The following is a 16,070-nucleotide window of genomic DNA, read 5'->3' on the forward strand; positions in this document are numbered from 1 at the left end:
CTAGTTTTAAATTTTCTGTATATGAAATATGTAGTTTATACTTACTCTATACTTTTTATATAAGACATAGAGAAAATTATGCAGACATGATTTAGTAGTAGTAACTTTTAATATTCTTTTAATGAAGAAGATTATCTGCTGCTCTGGCTGTGTCTGTGTAATTTCTGAGAGTATATCTTTTACTATTCCTTTGTCAAATATACTTCCACAGAAGAATGGGGATAATTCTGCTCATTTTGGGAAAGAAGTGAATGGCCTATGAACACTTACTAAAGCTTATACAGCTTGCCCAAATAAGAAAGCTAAAAGAGGCTTTCTACATTGGGTAGATGGCCAAAGACACTAAGCTGTGGTTAAGTTACCTATACTGTAAAAAATGTGGTGGACTTTTGTTAGTTTTGGTTTGTTTGTTTGGGGTTTTTTGTTTTTGTTTACTCTCTGTGGTAAGTAATTTCATTCTAAAAAGTTGGGAGAGATGTCCATCTTGAGTCATTAATGTATTTGTTAGTCTTTGTCCTCAAATGTACTTATTTGGGATAGTAAAGCATACAGTGATAAAGTGAGTTTCTGCATATTCATCTGACTTGTTTTGCTATTTAAAACAGTTTGCTGGGTTTGGGGTTTTTTTCATAAACAGAATGGAAGATATTTCATGTTGCACCTTAAAATAAAACAAATACAAATTCATGGTCTAATTTTAAATCCATGGGGAGTGTCTATTGTTTGTTTAAATCTGAGGAGTGTGTTTGAGTTTTAATAGGAATACTCACTGGCTACAGTTTTAAACATGCAATGTGTCGAGTTAGAAATTTTTGTGTGTATAAATAGAACAACTGAAGAAGCAATAAAGTTTTCCTTTTCTGTTGGTAAATTGTTTGTTAATTCTACTTTAAATATTTTTTCTCTCTATTTTGTTTTTTCCTTTTTTCAGTGCAATGGTTGGTTCTGTTGCTGGAAGTACCTACTCTAACCAGCCTTCAGTGTATAGTCCACCACCTGGTACTGTTGATGTTGCTGCTTATCAGAATGCTGGAACTAATATGTCCCAGGTGCCAAACTATAACTTAGCACCTGCAGCTCTGCCACAGACAGCAGGCAGTCAGCAAGCACCTCCACAGCAACCACAGCCTCCACCACCTCAACAACCACAGCATAGTTACTCACAGAAGGCTCTGCTATAGGATCCAGGACTTCTGATTCCTAGTCTTCTTTAACCTCTGCTAAAGGTGGTTGGCGATTCCATGAGTTTCTTCATTTAATCTCTTAAACTTTGTTTATCCTCAGCTTAATAAGAATCTCTCTTGGTGAACAAGTTCAATTTGCACTGACTTTTTAGGATTTTTTTTTTTTTTAATTTTGCAGAGGAACTGATATATTTAGGAAATTTAATTCCTTTTAAAATGCCTAAAAATTGGTACAAGATTATTTATGTATGGTTAAATTGGCTAGTTTGTGAAAACTCAACCATTGCAAACTCTTGTGGCATATATGTTATGTACATATAGTGTGTGAGTGCAGTAGTTCCCATTTCGTATAACTATGGTGGTCATGTGCCAATATATTTAACACTATGTTTAAAAATAATTTGCTTTACTATTTTATTTTAATCATGAACTGACAACCATATTTCATAGTTTTGTCTAGTTTTAAGACAGATGCAATGTCTTTTTCCAGTGCAGGAAAAACAAATAATTCTGCATATCATGGTTACAATTACAAGCTAAGTTCTGTGTATGAATCTACAAACTTAGATAAGTTTCACTACTTCTTGAATTGAACACAAATGTATCATGACTATTAGATAGCTTATCTACCAAAGTAAACTTGTTAACTAGTAAATGATTTGGGGGGATAACAGCAAATTATGATTCTGCTTTGGATATATTTACTAACTTAAAACTACTATTCAGAGGCTGCTAAACATATCATGGGACCATGAAACAGATCAGGATCTTGCATTTTATCATAAGAAGCATGTAATTTATTTTTCCAAGTTGTTTTTTGAAATGAGAACCGGAACTGTATTCTGTGTGTGTTGGTAGAGATTACACCAAAGACAGAGGAATTGATTTGAAAGAGAAACAATGGAGTTTTAAACTGGAACACACAACATGAATTACACTATTTTATTCAAGTCTTCTTAATTAGAACATGGATAATTATAGACTTGTAAATCACTTTGCTGAACAAACCTTCAGGGCTTCGTTTTCTCTTGTGGCCTTGCTTAGCAATTTGTTCTGTTTACTGTTTTAACACAAACACTTCTGCCTTAAATGTCTGTTTCAATTTCCAGTCATACCATTTGAGTTTTTTAGCCTTTCTATAATTTGAATAGTTTGAGGCATCTAATCTAAATCCACTTTTAAGTTACTTTAAATTCTCTTCTGCAGCAACGTGTATTAGCCTGTTTTAAACTCTTGTGTTCCTCAGTAACTCAGCCACGTGGCTTTGTAAAGCATGGTATTTTCTTTCTGTGGGTGAGGTGCTGCAAAAGAAACATGGCAATGGAAGGCAGCATTTCAGGTGTGCTTGAGCAGAGTTTCTTGTACAAAGAGTGTTGTTACTTTGCATTTGTATTCCATCTAGTAATGCATTCTGGGTTTGTCTTTTCCAGCAGCTCTAGTTCCACTAGAGCAATACTAGATGGCTTCAACATCAGATCTGTTTTTAGTCCTGTGTGTATGTCTGAAGTTGTCTGTTTTATGTACTATATTTTAGTGTGATGCTTCTGGAATTAAATGTCACAACTGTACTATAAAATGAGCTCTGTTATTCCATATACTCCTGCATCTGTTCACAGTTTCCTAACATGCCTTTGTTTCACTATTTTAGTTGACATCAGTGTTTTGCCAGATACTTTCAGATGACTGCTTTGCAGAACCTCTGACTGGGGTGGTTACAAAACAGGCCCACGATTGATCTATTCCGGTTGGGGATGTTCTAGCCAGCTGGTTGATCTAATGCTAGGATTTTCACATATTTATTTTCTCTAAAATTAAGCATCCTCACAAACTGTCATTAATTATTTCAGTACCTGATGTCATCACAAAAGCCTGTGGAATTTGAAAGGAAGTACTAAAGAAGAAAAGAATAATCTGACATAATCCATGTCATGGATGACGTTTTATAGATTGAAGAAGTGATGTCTTTAGAAAGGACTTGTAGTATAATTTAGATAGTGTTTTCTGTAGGCATTAGGTATCTTATTCCAAAATCAATATTCAATGTGCATAGAAATGCATAATTTATACACAGAAGTGGGAAAAAAAAAAAAATCCATTGTTCTTAGTTCCTGATTCAGGGAGAAGTTTGAAGCATCAAGACAGTCTTTTTGATATTAACTATTGTATTCTTAAGTTTTCACATGCTGCGTCACATGCTCTCTAATAAGGGAATGTGGATCTTCTGTACAGAAATGACCCAGAAAAAATACATTTTGTTAGTAATTTGTCATTGTTTTAAAAATTTTTGAAGTTTATCCTTGAATATCCAGAAATGCTAGATCCTTGTTTCTAATTTGAACATTGAAACCTCACCTGTATCACAGTTTTTCTGCTATCCAACTTGCTTATTTTGGCCATTCATCCATTTTTATGAAAATTAAAATCACCTTTCATGCTCATCATGACCAAAAAAATCACTTGCTAAAATTCAGTGACCCTTTAAATTCAATATAATGAAAGTTGTGAAAAAAAAAGACGGACTCTTTCTATTTTTCTTCATACTTTTATTAAAGTTACTGCTCTAAGGTATCTCCTGTAGCAGGCTGGGAATTTTAGTTGACTTTGAAACAGAATTCATTGTCTACAACTGGTGGAGTCGGTCGCTATAATTTTAGGTGCTGAGTCATAGTGTTTCTGTTGCAACCTACATTTTCCGTTTCATGTGCAATTTTCAGATTAAATTGAATTTGGAACTGTATTACTTCATGTTGATTTTTCTTACCAGAAAATGTCTTCCTGCTTGGTTGTGCCCTGTATGCTCGATACTTTGAAGTGATGCCTTCTCCTGCTGTGCTAGATGCTGTCATTGCATGAATTCCTGCAGTCATCCTCTCATACTCTCTCTGACTGCTTAGAAATTATACTTCAGTTCACCTCCTCTCTGCTTGTTTGTTATCATGAACCTGGAGATGCCATTACTGGTGCTTCTCTGCCATGATTTATTCTCAGATTCCTTGTTTATGCATTGTTTTGACCAAGTTTACTTATGTTCTACCTTACTGTGGTATTGAACACTGTTAGTGAGCAGCAGAAAGTACACGTACAGCTACTGTGTGGAAAAGCTTTTTAGCAATTAAATAAAGTGTCAGAATGTAAACTGTTTGAAAGTAAGGAATCATTGGAAATGTTATTAATGTTCCAATAGAAGACCTAATTTTTGAATGTCTTGTTTCTTTACATGTAAATTGTCAATTTAAGGCTAAAATTATTCAAGATATTTTGTATAACCCTTTTTTACTTAACCTTTTCTTGAAGGAATACAAAAATTCTAATTAACTTCAGAAGTGGTAGTTCAGTGGCTTGGTTAGCATGAACTGGATGGGAGCAAACTTTGGAAAGTGCCTTCTGCGCATTTCACTTCTGTGAGCAAAATTTTTTTAGCCATTTGTATTTGTTATGCCCATGTGGGCATAATAAAGGTGTCAAGATTTACTGTAAAGCCTCCCAGGAAAACTCTTGGGGTATTATGTTAAAATTTTCTGTACTGATGTCATGGCAGTGTGTTCCAGAGTGTGCAGCTGCAGGAAGAGCCACAATGTATTTACCCACCTCTCTTTAGTAACTGCTGCTGTGTAGATGTGTCTGTGATGTCATTTGCCAAAGCACATCGAGACAACAGTAAAAAGGAGCAAACGATAAGAATTCCTGCATGCTTCTCAGCAGGTGTGGAGCAGCGTACTGGCCTCATGGTACAGTTACTGTTCAGGAATTTTGAGGCAGTAGGAAGTGAAATAAGTTTGAGCTTCAGAAAATTCTGTCAGATTGCAAATGGTTCGATTTAACAGAGATTTGCTTTTGCTATTTTGCTGATTGAATCTAGGCTGCTACTATAGGTCTCTGATTTCCTCTAGATGGCAGGAACATCAGATTTACACTGGAGAACTGCTTAATACCTCATTCTCCAATTTTTTAGTATTTTCTCTAATACCACTTTATTTTTCACTCATTTCAGAGATATCTGTGCAGTCTTTATGTACAAAGGTCTTACATTATTCTTTCTCTGCTGGGGTTCTCAGAATGAAAAAAGACATCTCTAGTTAGAGCAGCTACACTGGCACTTTGAATTACATCTACAACTGCACCTTCCTTTGGAGAACATGTAGGTATCTGTTTTGAAGAACAAGGGAGCATAATCTTTCCAGTTAAAAACTGGAAGAGATATTTTTAAAGAAAAACGTAGAATAAAAGTTACAAAAACTTCCATTGCCAACAGCAGGCAGAATCATTTTTTACTCTGTTATTCAATCTTAGTAAAGCTGATCAGCTCCACACTACAGCTATTCCTTTCTCATTTTCAGCTGCAATGAAGAATGTTGACCTTCATATATACACTGTCCAACACCAGAGGAAAACATGGAGAAGGCTTTGACATTTGAACTTTTTGCTTCAATATGTAAAAAACACTATGTGCATTTTTGAAGCCTTGTTTCTTAAATTAGGGTGGGTGTGTTTAAAAACATTCCATTTGCTACAATGTAAATTGCAGATCTAAAGTTCCCTTTTCATGCTGCTACCTTGGCAAAAAGGTGGTAGGAGTTTTTGTTCTATCCTGCATGTTCTTCTGGAATCCAAATAATTTTCGTCTTTGTCATGAAAAAGAAAAACCTGATGCAGTCTGCTTTGGTTTTAATAAAGTGTACACAGTAGCAAAGTGCATTTTTGTTTGGTTTTGTTTGTTTTGATACTCCCTTTGATGTTGGCATATGTATATATTTAGATATACTGCACTGTTGTACGAGAATTGTTTTAGTAAATAACACTATTTGTAAAAACTGTTAAATGTTTTTTGGTATGAACGCAAAATATTAAAGTTGGAGTATTTAGTTCATTATGTTGCCAAGTCAATTTATAAATATTATGGAAGAATAATCTGAAAAGGACTTACTTTGATGGAAGGATTTAGAGATTACAATAAGCAAGGTCTGTTGGACATATTTAAATTTTCTGCTTTCAGATGGGGTGGAGGTGGGGTTTTTGATTGTTCTGGTTGGGGAGGATTTGTGGGTTTTTTGTACTTGTTTGATGCTTACACATAAATTGCAATATCTTTTAAAACAATCTGTCATTGATTTCCTTCAGCTAACCCAAATAATCCATTGTAGATCTTATTTCAAGTATGCTGCATGCCCTCTGTCTTTTGGTAAATACAGCATGATTATTTTAAAGGGATTTTAAAGAACAAAAGAATATATACAGTCTAATGTATATATTTGGTTACAGATGAATAAGCAGATTCTAAGGTAGCTTGACAGTTAATTCCATTTCTGATGACAGTCACACAAAGTAGTGTAGAACGTGGTGTTTTGATCAATGTGAAATGTCTTGAAGATCAGGCTAAAACCTGGTCTATAAATCTTAAAATGTGTTCAGAATTGAAGCTTAATAGATTTGACAGCTGTATGCTGTGTTCTTATAACAATGTTAAGCATAAATTTCTTGCTTAAACCAGTGTAGACACCGTGGGACTTTGGAAGCGGTGGGCAGCACTATCAGTTTGGCCTGTTCTTAGGGTCTCTTCCTAAAAATGTGAGCCAAACCCCGTAGGACAAGAGGTTATGTGGATTGTGTGTTAGTTCAGTAGGCTACTTTGTGTCTTTCAAGAGAATAGCTATTCAGTTGACAGAATTAAAAGGCCTGCAGATTGTGTAGAAATGAAACTTGTGTTTTGGAGCAGGGAGGGGTAATTAATGTTGAGTTTGCTTTACTCCCTGTCTCTTTTAAATAGAAAGCAGATCAGAAAGGCTGATTTGCACTTTTAAAAATTCCCATCAATCCTGGGAGTGTACATGGGCAACACACAGTAATGCAGATAATCATATAGGGGAAAAAAGGCAAATATGTATTTTGAGTTAAAGGTTTAGAGCATTTTTAGCATACAATCTTCCGATATATAAGGAATAGGGCGATTGTAGCATCTGATATTTTGCTTTGACTTTGCTTAACTGTATTAAGCGTGGGTTTTGAGTCCTTATGCATGCCCCTTTGATTGCTAACAAACTGCGGCTTGGTGCCTATGCCCCATTTCCCAGGCTCGGAACATCCATTGCCTCAGCAGCTGTGCTTTGGACCCTCGTGGAGGAGCAGAATCCAGCAGGAATGTGGGAGGTGCTTGGCAGAGCCTGTCGTCATTGTGCTGCTCAGTAGCACAGACTCTGACTGGTCAGTGTCCCTGTTTACCGCTTTCTGGCCACAGGAAGCACTCATATCAAGGAATAGAGCTCTTCAATATATACATACCTGGACCACTCACAGTTTTGAAGCTTGATTTTACTAATGAGGCTCTGACTGCTACTGAAATCACACTGGAATCTATTTCTAGCCAGTTGTGATGGCTCACCTCTGTTGACTCATGCATCATCAGGTATTTGTGGATTATGCAGATGTGTTTTATTTTGCAGTATGTGTGTCAGACGGTCCCAATTTACTGTGCTTCTTAAAGGAGTGTGAACGTTTAGTTCCCTTGGTTTTAATGGCTTTTAGACCTGTGAAAATTTCCCCCAATTAGTCTTTTTCTTTGCCTTGTGAAATACTGTCATAGCTGATGCGGGGGAATGGTTAGGCAATCCTTCAGCAAAAATCACATGGCCTGATGATTTATAGATAATACAATGATTTTCATAAAAATATGTTGGGTTATGTAAGAACAAATAGAAGTCATCAGCGAATGGCAGAGAAGTCATGGTTCTCTGAACCTGAGTTTGTGCACAGGGTCAGGACCAGGCATCTCCCTGAAATGTGCTATTGAAACTTTCAAATAAGTTGGTTGAGGTTTTTTTCAGAGAAATCATGGGCGTTGTCTAAAAAAACCTCTTATTAGGAGTGTGTTTGTTTAGAGAGCTTTCCCTCTTCCTGGTGGGGTGAGACAAAATAATTATGAAGAATTTTTTGCTTTATTCAAGTCCACAATCTTGCTTTTTAGCCAGTTTCTTGCAGCTTCTCTGGAGTCATGATTAAATAATCCACTATATCTACTGGGATATAGCATTAGTAATTTTTGAAGCTCTTCCTGCTCACTTAAGTAGGAGATTTTAATTTAGTAGTTTATTTTAGTAAGTTTGTTCTTTCAAAACAGACATGCTTTCTACCCTTGAGCACTTCTTATCTTCTGGATAATCAAGGCCTTCTGTAAATGTTAGCTGCTCCTTCCAAGGTTTCAGAATCCCAGTGTTCACTTCAGGGGGCAGCTATGTGTCTGAGTTGCTCACACCAGTTTCTTATTGCTTCTCCCAAGAACTAGACTCCTTGAATTTGTCTGTCCACGAGGCTCAGTTTGACACCAGATTTGATCCTAAACTTTCTTTATTTGAGACAGACAGTAGGTAGCATGAAACAATTTTGAATATCTGTGAACAGCACTGAGTTGAGCAGCATTCAGTGGGATCTTGTACTGCAGCAGCAATGCAAGAATCCAAATCCAAGCGTTCCTCTATATGTATTCAATCAGTTTCATGTAGTATATGTATATCCTAATGGTTATCTCCTTTCATATGCTTTCTCATACTTGATCCTTACAGCAAGCATGCCCAGAAATACTAATGATTTATCATAAATCTAATTAATTTCATATATACACATACATGCAACCTTTCTCCCTCACTCTCTCTCTCTCTGGATGCTTCCAGTCTGCAGACTGTCATTTCACATAATGCAGGTGTCTTATGGAGCCTTTAACCTTGTTTTCTGAATTGCAGACAGTCCAGATCTTTAACCTCTGAAGTACTGTGTCCCTCGTCACTGGTTCAGTCACACAATTTCTGTAACTGGGCTTTGTATTTTTCATATATATTAATTTCTGCAATATCCCTTTGGCCGATCAGGTATTCTTCACACAGCACCTTGCCATTAACTTGGGATCATTGCTTTCTTATTCACTTTACTTTCTCTTCATCAGTGGTGCAGTTTCACCAAGGGAATTGGCTAGATTTCAACCCAGGAAAGGAGTACCTCTGTTCCTGGGGAACAAAATTTGGTTCCAAGTTGTTTAGTGATACATGCTGATAGTCCCATCCTACTTGCTAATTTAATTCATTGCAGGACTCAGAAACACAAATACTGTAGTATGTGTGGCAAGTCCGTCATAAAATTTTATGAGTAGTTTGCCATACACTGTGTGTTCCTTTTAAGATTCACACAATCATAGAACAGTCTTTGTTGGAAAAGACTTTAAAAATTATCTAGTTCCAAACCCCCTGTCATGGACAGGGACACCTTCCACTTCATCAGAACCACAGTCAGCCTGGCCTTGAACACTTCCAGGGACGGGGCATCCACAACTTCCCTGGACAATCTGTTCTTAACTGTTTTTAAGAACTCTTATTACATTGCAATAAAGTTTCACACATAGGCAGCAGTCAGGTGAAAACAGTGTTGACGTCCATGTTCAATTTTATTTTTATAATGTTCTACTGCTGTATTAAGGAATATGATATCCTGACTCATCACTTCCAGACCAGTCATTTATCAGCAATCCTACTGCATGTTCCACAACAGTAAATCCTGTAGGCTTAAAAATCTTTCTTATCAACAAAGTCAGAAAAAAAATAAATCTCCCCTTCATGATTCCCTCTTAAACTCTGGGATCCTTCAGGACAGCTGTAACATTGTCTACATATTCACAAAATATTTAAGCCTGCCTTGTACACAGAGTTTACTAGAATATCAAAAATATTCTTGATTTTCTTTTTCCACTGGAGTTACAAATTCCTTTGGAAAATAAAGGCCCCTGAGGTACAATAGCCTTGGGTTAATTTCTATTCTGCATAACATCAGTATCTGCAGCACAAAACTAAAGAGATTGTATTTAATTTGAGAAAGTTGGTAAGAAAGGATCTTTGCCTTCTGCTTTCTTTGATAGGAGAATGCTGTATTCAGGTATTGGTACAGATGTTACCTTTTGGCATATGCTTTGCATGGACAGTAATCTTTCCCTCACTGATTTTTTCAGTCTTTCAGTGATTGTGACTCCCAATGCAAAACTTTAAGGGATATTTTGCTATTGAGTGGATCTTGAATACAGATTCAGTGGCATAATTACCCAGATATACTTTGAAGTTCTCAGCTAAACTAGACTTGACAAGTTATCCGTAGTTTGTTACAGGTATTCAGTCTTTTTTATTAGTAATATTTGTTTGTCTTGCAGGAATGAACAGAAGAGGCAGCTGTTGAAGGCATCTCTGGCAAAACGTGGAATGTAGCAGCCAATATTTTTGGGTAATGTTCTACTTTGGAATAGCACTGATAAGCAAGAGACCATCATGAAATCTTTTCAATCCTTGTTCTTAGTTCTTTACTGCCAAATATGGCTTCACTTTGAGCATGACATGTAGGGCAGGGTCTCAAGGAGCTGAGAAAGGTGGAGAGATTGAAAGAAAAAAAGCAAGTGAGAACTTGATGTGAATGATGCATTTAGGAGAGACAAAGAAGAAAGAAGACTTCGTGCAAATAAATGAACCTTTATTATTAAAGCTTTGTTTCTAGGAGGACACACATGCTTTGTATAGAGAGGATTCATCCCTAGAAATCCTCAATTTCTGTAAACCAACCAGGTTTCTTATTTTAAGTCTGTGTCAAAAGTAAACCAGACCTCTTAGTGAAATCACTTATGGTATATTTTGTAAGTTCAAGAGATTTACAGAAGTTCTCTGCTTTGTGTACAGTAAATAAACATTGGACCCAGGAGAATTGTTTAAACAAACAAAATTTAAGGATGTTTAAGGCAAGACGTTTTGGACTGTGTTCTGACTCCAGTGGCATGCAATATCTTGAGCACTTAATGTTCACCTTCAGTTGTTTACATTTGCGCGGAGTAGTTTGTAGAAAGAAGCAGGTTTAAAGATTTATGAAGCTCTTCACCTTTCTTTTCCCCCTATACCTATATTTTCTGTTTCCTACTCGGGTCTCAGCTTTAAAAGTGTAAAGGAAGTGCGGGATGTATATGTGGAGCATGGTTTACTATATCCTGCTTCGCTGCCTGTGTGACATTTGCTGATTTGGTTTCCTGTGAAAACTGATGGATCAGCTCACTTCTGGTCATAGATAACAGGCAGGAAGAGCTGCCACGATTCCTAAGAAGAATAGTTCATTAAAATCCTGCATGCAGAACAGAGCTGAAGTGAGTATTTTTATTTTAGGAAGAAAAAGCAAATGTCATGTTTTGATACTGCAGAAGGAAGCTGTTCTCAGAAAATACAGATATTTTGAGTTGTTCATGATTTTAAACCCATTACTCTACAGCAAACTTAGATAAGGTGACAATGTCAGAATGAAACACAGGGAGGATGAAGCTGTTGTTTCGTTGCTGTCTGGGTTGCTTGGCGGGCTGCCACAGTGGGGCTGCCTGAGCAGCTACACACTACTGGGGGAAATAACAAATGGCAAAGTTGCCGCTGTACCTTCAGAAACAGACTCTAAGATTCTCTTGTGCTGAACTGAATGCTGCAGATACCTAATTTCTGGTAGAGGTAACCTAACTTGGGTTTAAATGCAGATAGCATAGCTAACTACTAGTCAGTGAAAAATCAGTTTGTTTTATCTAGGGACTCTCACGGTGCTTGAAATAACAGAAGTAATTTGAAATATTTAAAAGTTTCTTATATGAAATAGTGGAGATGGAAAATTGTAGAAAAGATATTGACAAAATATAAATCTCAAAAAAGGCAAATACCTACCCTATCAGGAAAGTATTCTTAACCTATCATAGTAGTTATTTCCATTTGATTTGTTTTCTTATTTGATTGCCATTTAATCAGTCTTGCAACTTCACATTCAGGATTAAACTAACATCTAGGTTTCATATTTTCAAAGTTATTATTATGCCTAACTCCCACTGAAATGAGGCAACAGAATAAATCAGCCACAACTGTGGCTGATCTCTTGCTATTAGCTAAGGCACCAGGAAAGGCAGACACCAAATCCAAAGTCTGTGTGGTTTGGGATTATTATGCCTTTCCTCTAGGTACCTTTTATAAGACATGGTTTCCCAGTTGTGTTTTGAGGTTTTAATTTGTTCAGGTTTTGGGACTTGGTTTTACTTTTGTTTGTTTGTTTGTTTTGTTTTGGTTTTGGGTTTTTTTTGTTGTTGTTTTTTTAATATACTATTATTATTATTATTATTATTATTATTTTATTTGACTTCCATAAGAAATGTTCATCTATGGAAATACCAACAGAAACTGGGGTCTTGCCCACCCACAGACAACCTATATCAGAATGAAAACAGGAGATGAAGCTCTCCTGGTAACAGAACTGCTGCTATTTGGTAGGGAGAATGTACAGGACTATTTTGTAGGAGAGATGGGGAGATTGTATGAGGCTCCTCCGCCCTGTGTTGCTGTCAGTATCCATGTGTGTGAGGGCTGATCTCCACTGCTGGTGCAAAAAAGGATATAAAAATCACTGAAAATACTGTGGAGATGTTGTATCCTGAATAGTTATATTGGACAAGCTTCAATTAGGACCCAGGTGCTGCTGCCTTCTGTTTTGGTCTTTGATGTGGTTTTCAGACCCACCTGGTTCCCTGCTCATCTGAGGAAAGCTTTCATGATTGTACTTAATTGGTCCATCTGCAAACAAGTTTTATCATGAGGTAACTATCTCACCTAGGAGCTGCCATCGTCCTGTGAGTATTGATTGGACACTCAGGACACTACATCAGCGTGTCTTAAACTGGAGAAATGAGGCACATGGTAACTTGTGCCACGTACCATGAGCATGCAGAAAAATGGAACCTGAGTCCCTTGCTCAGGTGCTCCTGGCCTGAGTCATTTCAGTACTGGTTCACCCCACACTTTTCAGGCAGCAGGTTTTTCAGGGTGGTGTAGTGCTGTACATGTATTTAACATGTTGCTACATTTTTTATTAACTTTGGAGCTCTTGCAAAACTTCTTAAAATTCAAGGCACTCCTACTGTGTTATCAAGACTTCATAATATGAAGAGAGCAACTTAAACTTCTGTTTTCTCCTTGTCTTTGTCCCACTAAACCTCATGCAGGAGACTGCATCAAGAAGAGGTGCTATACTCTTTATCTCTTGGAGCTACACTGCCCTGAAGTTCAGTTACAGAAGAACAGATGGAGGAAAAAGTGAAAAGGCTCATTATTGCAACTCCAGCACGCTCCTGAGATCCAGGGAAGGATTAAGCCCCAAAATATGCTTTACAACTGTCCCATCTTCATGTTTCTGCATGTGCCTTCTCACAGCAGCACTCAGGAACACCACAGCTCCTCCTCACCTCCAGCAGGTCCGCCCCCTTTACCAGAGCTTCTGCCACACACCAGGAAGTACCTATCACCCTCCTTCACCCATCTCTTTAGGCTACAATCTACAATTTCTTAACATGACCTTTATTTCACTGGAAGTAGCCTGGGGAAGAACAGTTTTGAGATTCTCATCTACTTTTTGGCTCATAAGATTCATTATATTGAGTACTCAATGTACATTTCACCCCATATGCTTCTCTAGTAAGTGGAGGGAGGTAGTAACTGCGTCCGTTTAAGAATGAGTGAAACTTGGGATCAAGAGGTTGGGTACCTGGAACTGGCTTTATGCTCAGCTATGGGTGTTCATGGTGGCTGCTGATGTTCCTGGGTGGTGCTGCAGTGACAGGACTTGTGCTGCAGGTCAGAAATGCACGGTGGGAGGTACCCCTGGCTCTGCACAGACCTAATGCAGCCTGCTGTGGTCTAAGGAGTGACCCCTACTTGTGAAGCCAGCATGACAATCACTCTTCAAACAAATTTGATGAGCTGCATCTGAATGCATAGTCCAAAACAATTTTGGACTAAACAAAATGACATTATTTGATGACTAAACAACGTCAAATAAAAATATCACTGTCAGTCTTGGTCATATGAGAGTCAAACCCAGCATGTTTACGCGTAAAGCAGACAGTGAGCTGTAGTGGGACAAGGGCCATCTCATGGTGTTGGAGCTGGCCTAAGGGGAAGTCACTGAGCGGGATGCTCAGTCTGTTCTGACACAGCTCTGAGATTAACGTGGAAATTCTATTCTGTTCTGCAGGAGATATTGCCAAAATAAAAATCCTGTTGTTGAAATTAGAATGTAATATAAACATGATCTGTGAAATAAAATTTTATTTTCCCTTCTCCTTTGTTGAAGCTTCAGTAATGTGTACTCAGTGACTGTTTAGTTTACATAATAATAATATTTCAGTCTTTGCTAACTTTCTGAAAAAAAAAATTCTGCAAAAGTTGATAATGTAGACAGCATAAACTTAAAGAATTGTTGAATCAGACAGGTTTGAACATTTACTCATACATGAAACTACAGTTCTCAGTGCCTTTCCTGAAATTAGGTATATTTCCATTCAAAAATGTGATATTTTGCCTATGGGTAAACCCTATACCATGGGTAACATTTCGTTAATTTGGGGCTAGCAGCAGTTTGTAAAAATTACCTGACTGATATTAGGGAGAGTATAATCTGTTTTAAAAAAACATGCTTTTTAAAATTCATATTATTGTTTAATTTCACAGTTCTTCGGGAAATTGCACTGAAACCTGTTTCCTTTCTCTTATGTCAAGTGTGTGGTGTTTTGCTACTGTAACCATCCTGAATGAGTATTCGGGATGGCACAGACTTACTGGCGTAGTGATCATGGTTGTAGACTTTTATTTATAGTACAGGGTATTAAAATATTGCTCAACAACAGTTCAACAGAAGATTTGCCAAAAGAATGATTTAAAGATTTCTTGGTATCCTCTTAATACTTACAGCGATGCTATAGTTTTCCTATTCTAGTGAGACAGGATCAAATCCGTGGTTAAGGAGTGTGTCCTATAATTTCATCCAAAATTTGATTATTTGAGGTTAAAAAGCCTGAGTAAAGAAACCCCTAAGTGACCCTCTCCACTGCAAAGAAAGCCAATCCAGCCTCTCTAGCTGTTGATCCCTTAGCCTCCTTCTTGGAAGTTTCCACTTAAATGCTTTCTCCTGCTGCTTTATTTCTCTTCTAAAGGATGGTAGCTCTTGAAGGACCTCTGTGCACGTGTCATGGCTATATTTTGAGTTGATGTTGACAATGGATATGAAGACTGTTGTTTCTGAATTAAATTGGATTTTTTTTTTTTTTGGCACATATATTGTGATATGGCAAATAGAAAATACAAATCAGCTCTGTATTTTTTCCTATCATCTGATATTTTTTCCCAATTGTTTATCATATTTTGCTATTCATTTCTAAAAATAACTATTTCTCTTTATTCTGTATTAAACATTGTTTCATATGTTTACTACAACACTTCTACGTCTCCTCTTAACCACAATAAATAACTGGAAATGAAAATATAGCTCAAAGGCAGTAACTGTTATGAGTAGGTTATTTCATTATTTTAATTTCAAGTGTGTCCTGCTCTACTCCCACTCAGCTCCAAATTTTAGATATTAGATTTTTTTTTTTTTTTTTTTCATTAGAACAGTGGTTAGGCATTGGTATAAATTGGCCAAGGAGGTGATGGACTCTTCCACTGTTTCAGAAAGAATTCAAGAGATGTTTACATTTGGGGATTAGGTTTAGGGAAGAATATAGTGGTGTTACTTTGTTGGACTAGATTTTGATCTTCCAAACTTGTTGATTCTCTGTGATTATTATGCTTGGAGAAATCTTATAAACCACTGGTGTACTCATAAAGTTATGAGCAGGATTAAAGATATGTATTCATTTTGTTTAGAGAATTAGTCTTATCAAAAGGCTTATTGTACCTAGATACAAAGACATGGCAATCCAGTATTCATCTCTTGTGTAGATAACAGAGCCATGGGTCCCACTGCTCTGGCTGTGTACATCTCTTTAACACTGTAATTAAAGAAAAATTCCCAATGTTAGAGATT

General features: G+C 36.9%; 1 protein-coding gene across 1 annotated transcript in view; it reads left to right on the top strand.

Moving 5' to 3' along the window:
- STAM (signal transducing adaptor molecule) overlaps nt 1-6,046 on the top strand; it is a 34,774-nt gene extending 28,728 nt beyond the window's left edge. Inside the window, exon 14 of the mRNA XM_040069959.1 lies at nt 932-6,046. Within this exon, the coding sequence (XP_039925893.1) occupies nt 932-1,181 (250 nt within the window). The 3' untranslated portion in view covers nt 1,182-6,046. The remainder of the gene's footprint in view (nt 1-931) is intronic.
- Nucleotides 6,047-16,070: the final 10,024 nt, after the last annotated feature.

This window comes from Hirundo rustica, chromosome 1, assembly GCF_015227805.2.
Source record: "Hirundo rustica isolate bHirRus1 chromosome 1, bHirRus1.pri.v3, whole genome shotgun sequence".
Classification (NCBI taxonomy): Eukaryota; Metazoa; Chordata; class Aves; order Passeriformes; family Hirundinidae; genus Hirundo; species Hirundo rustica.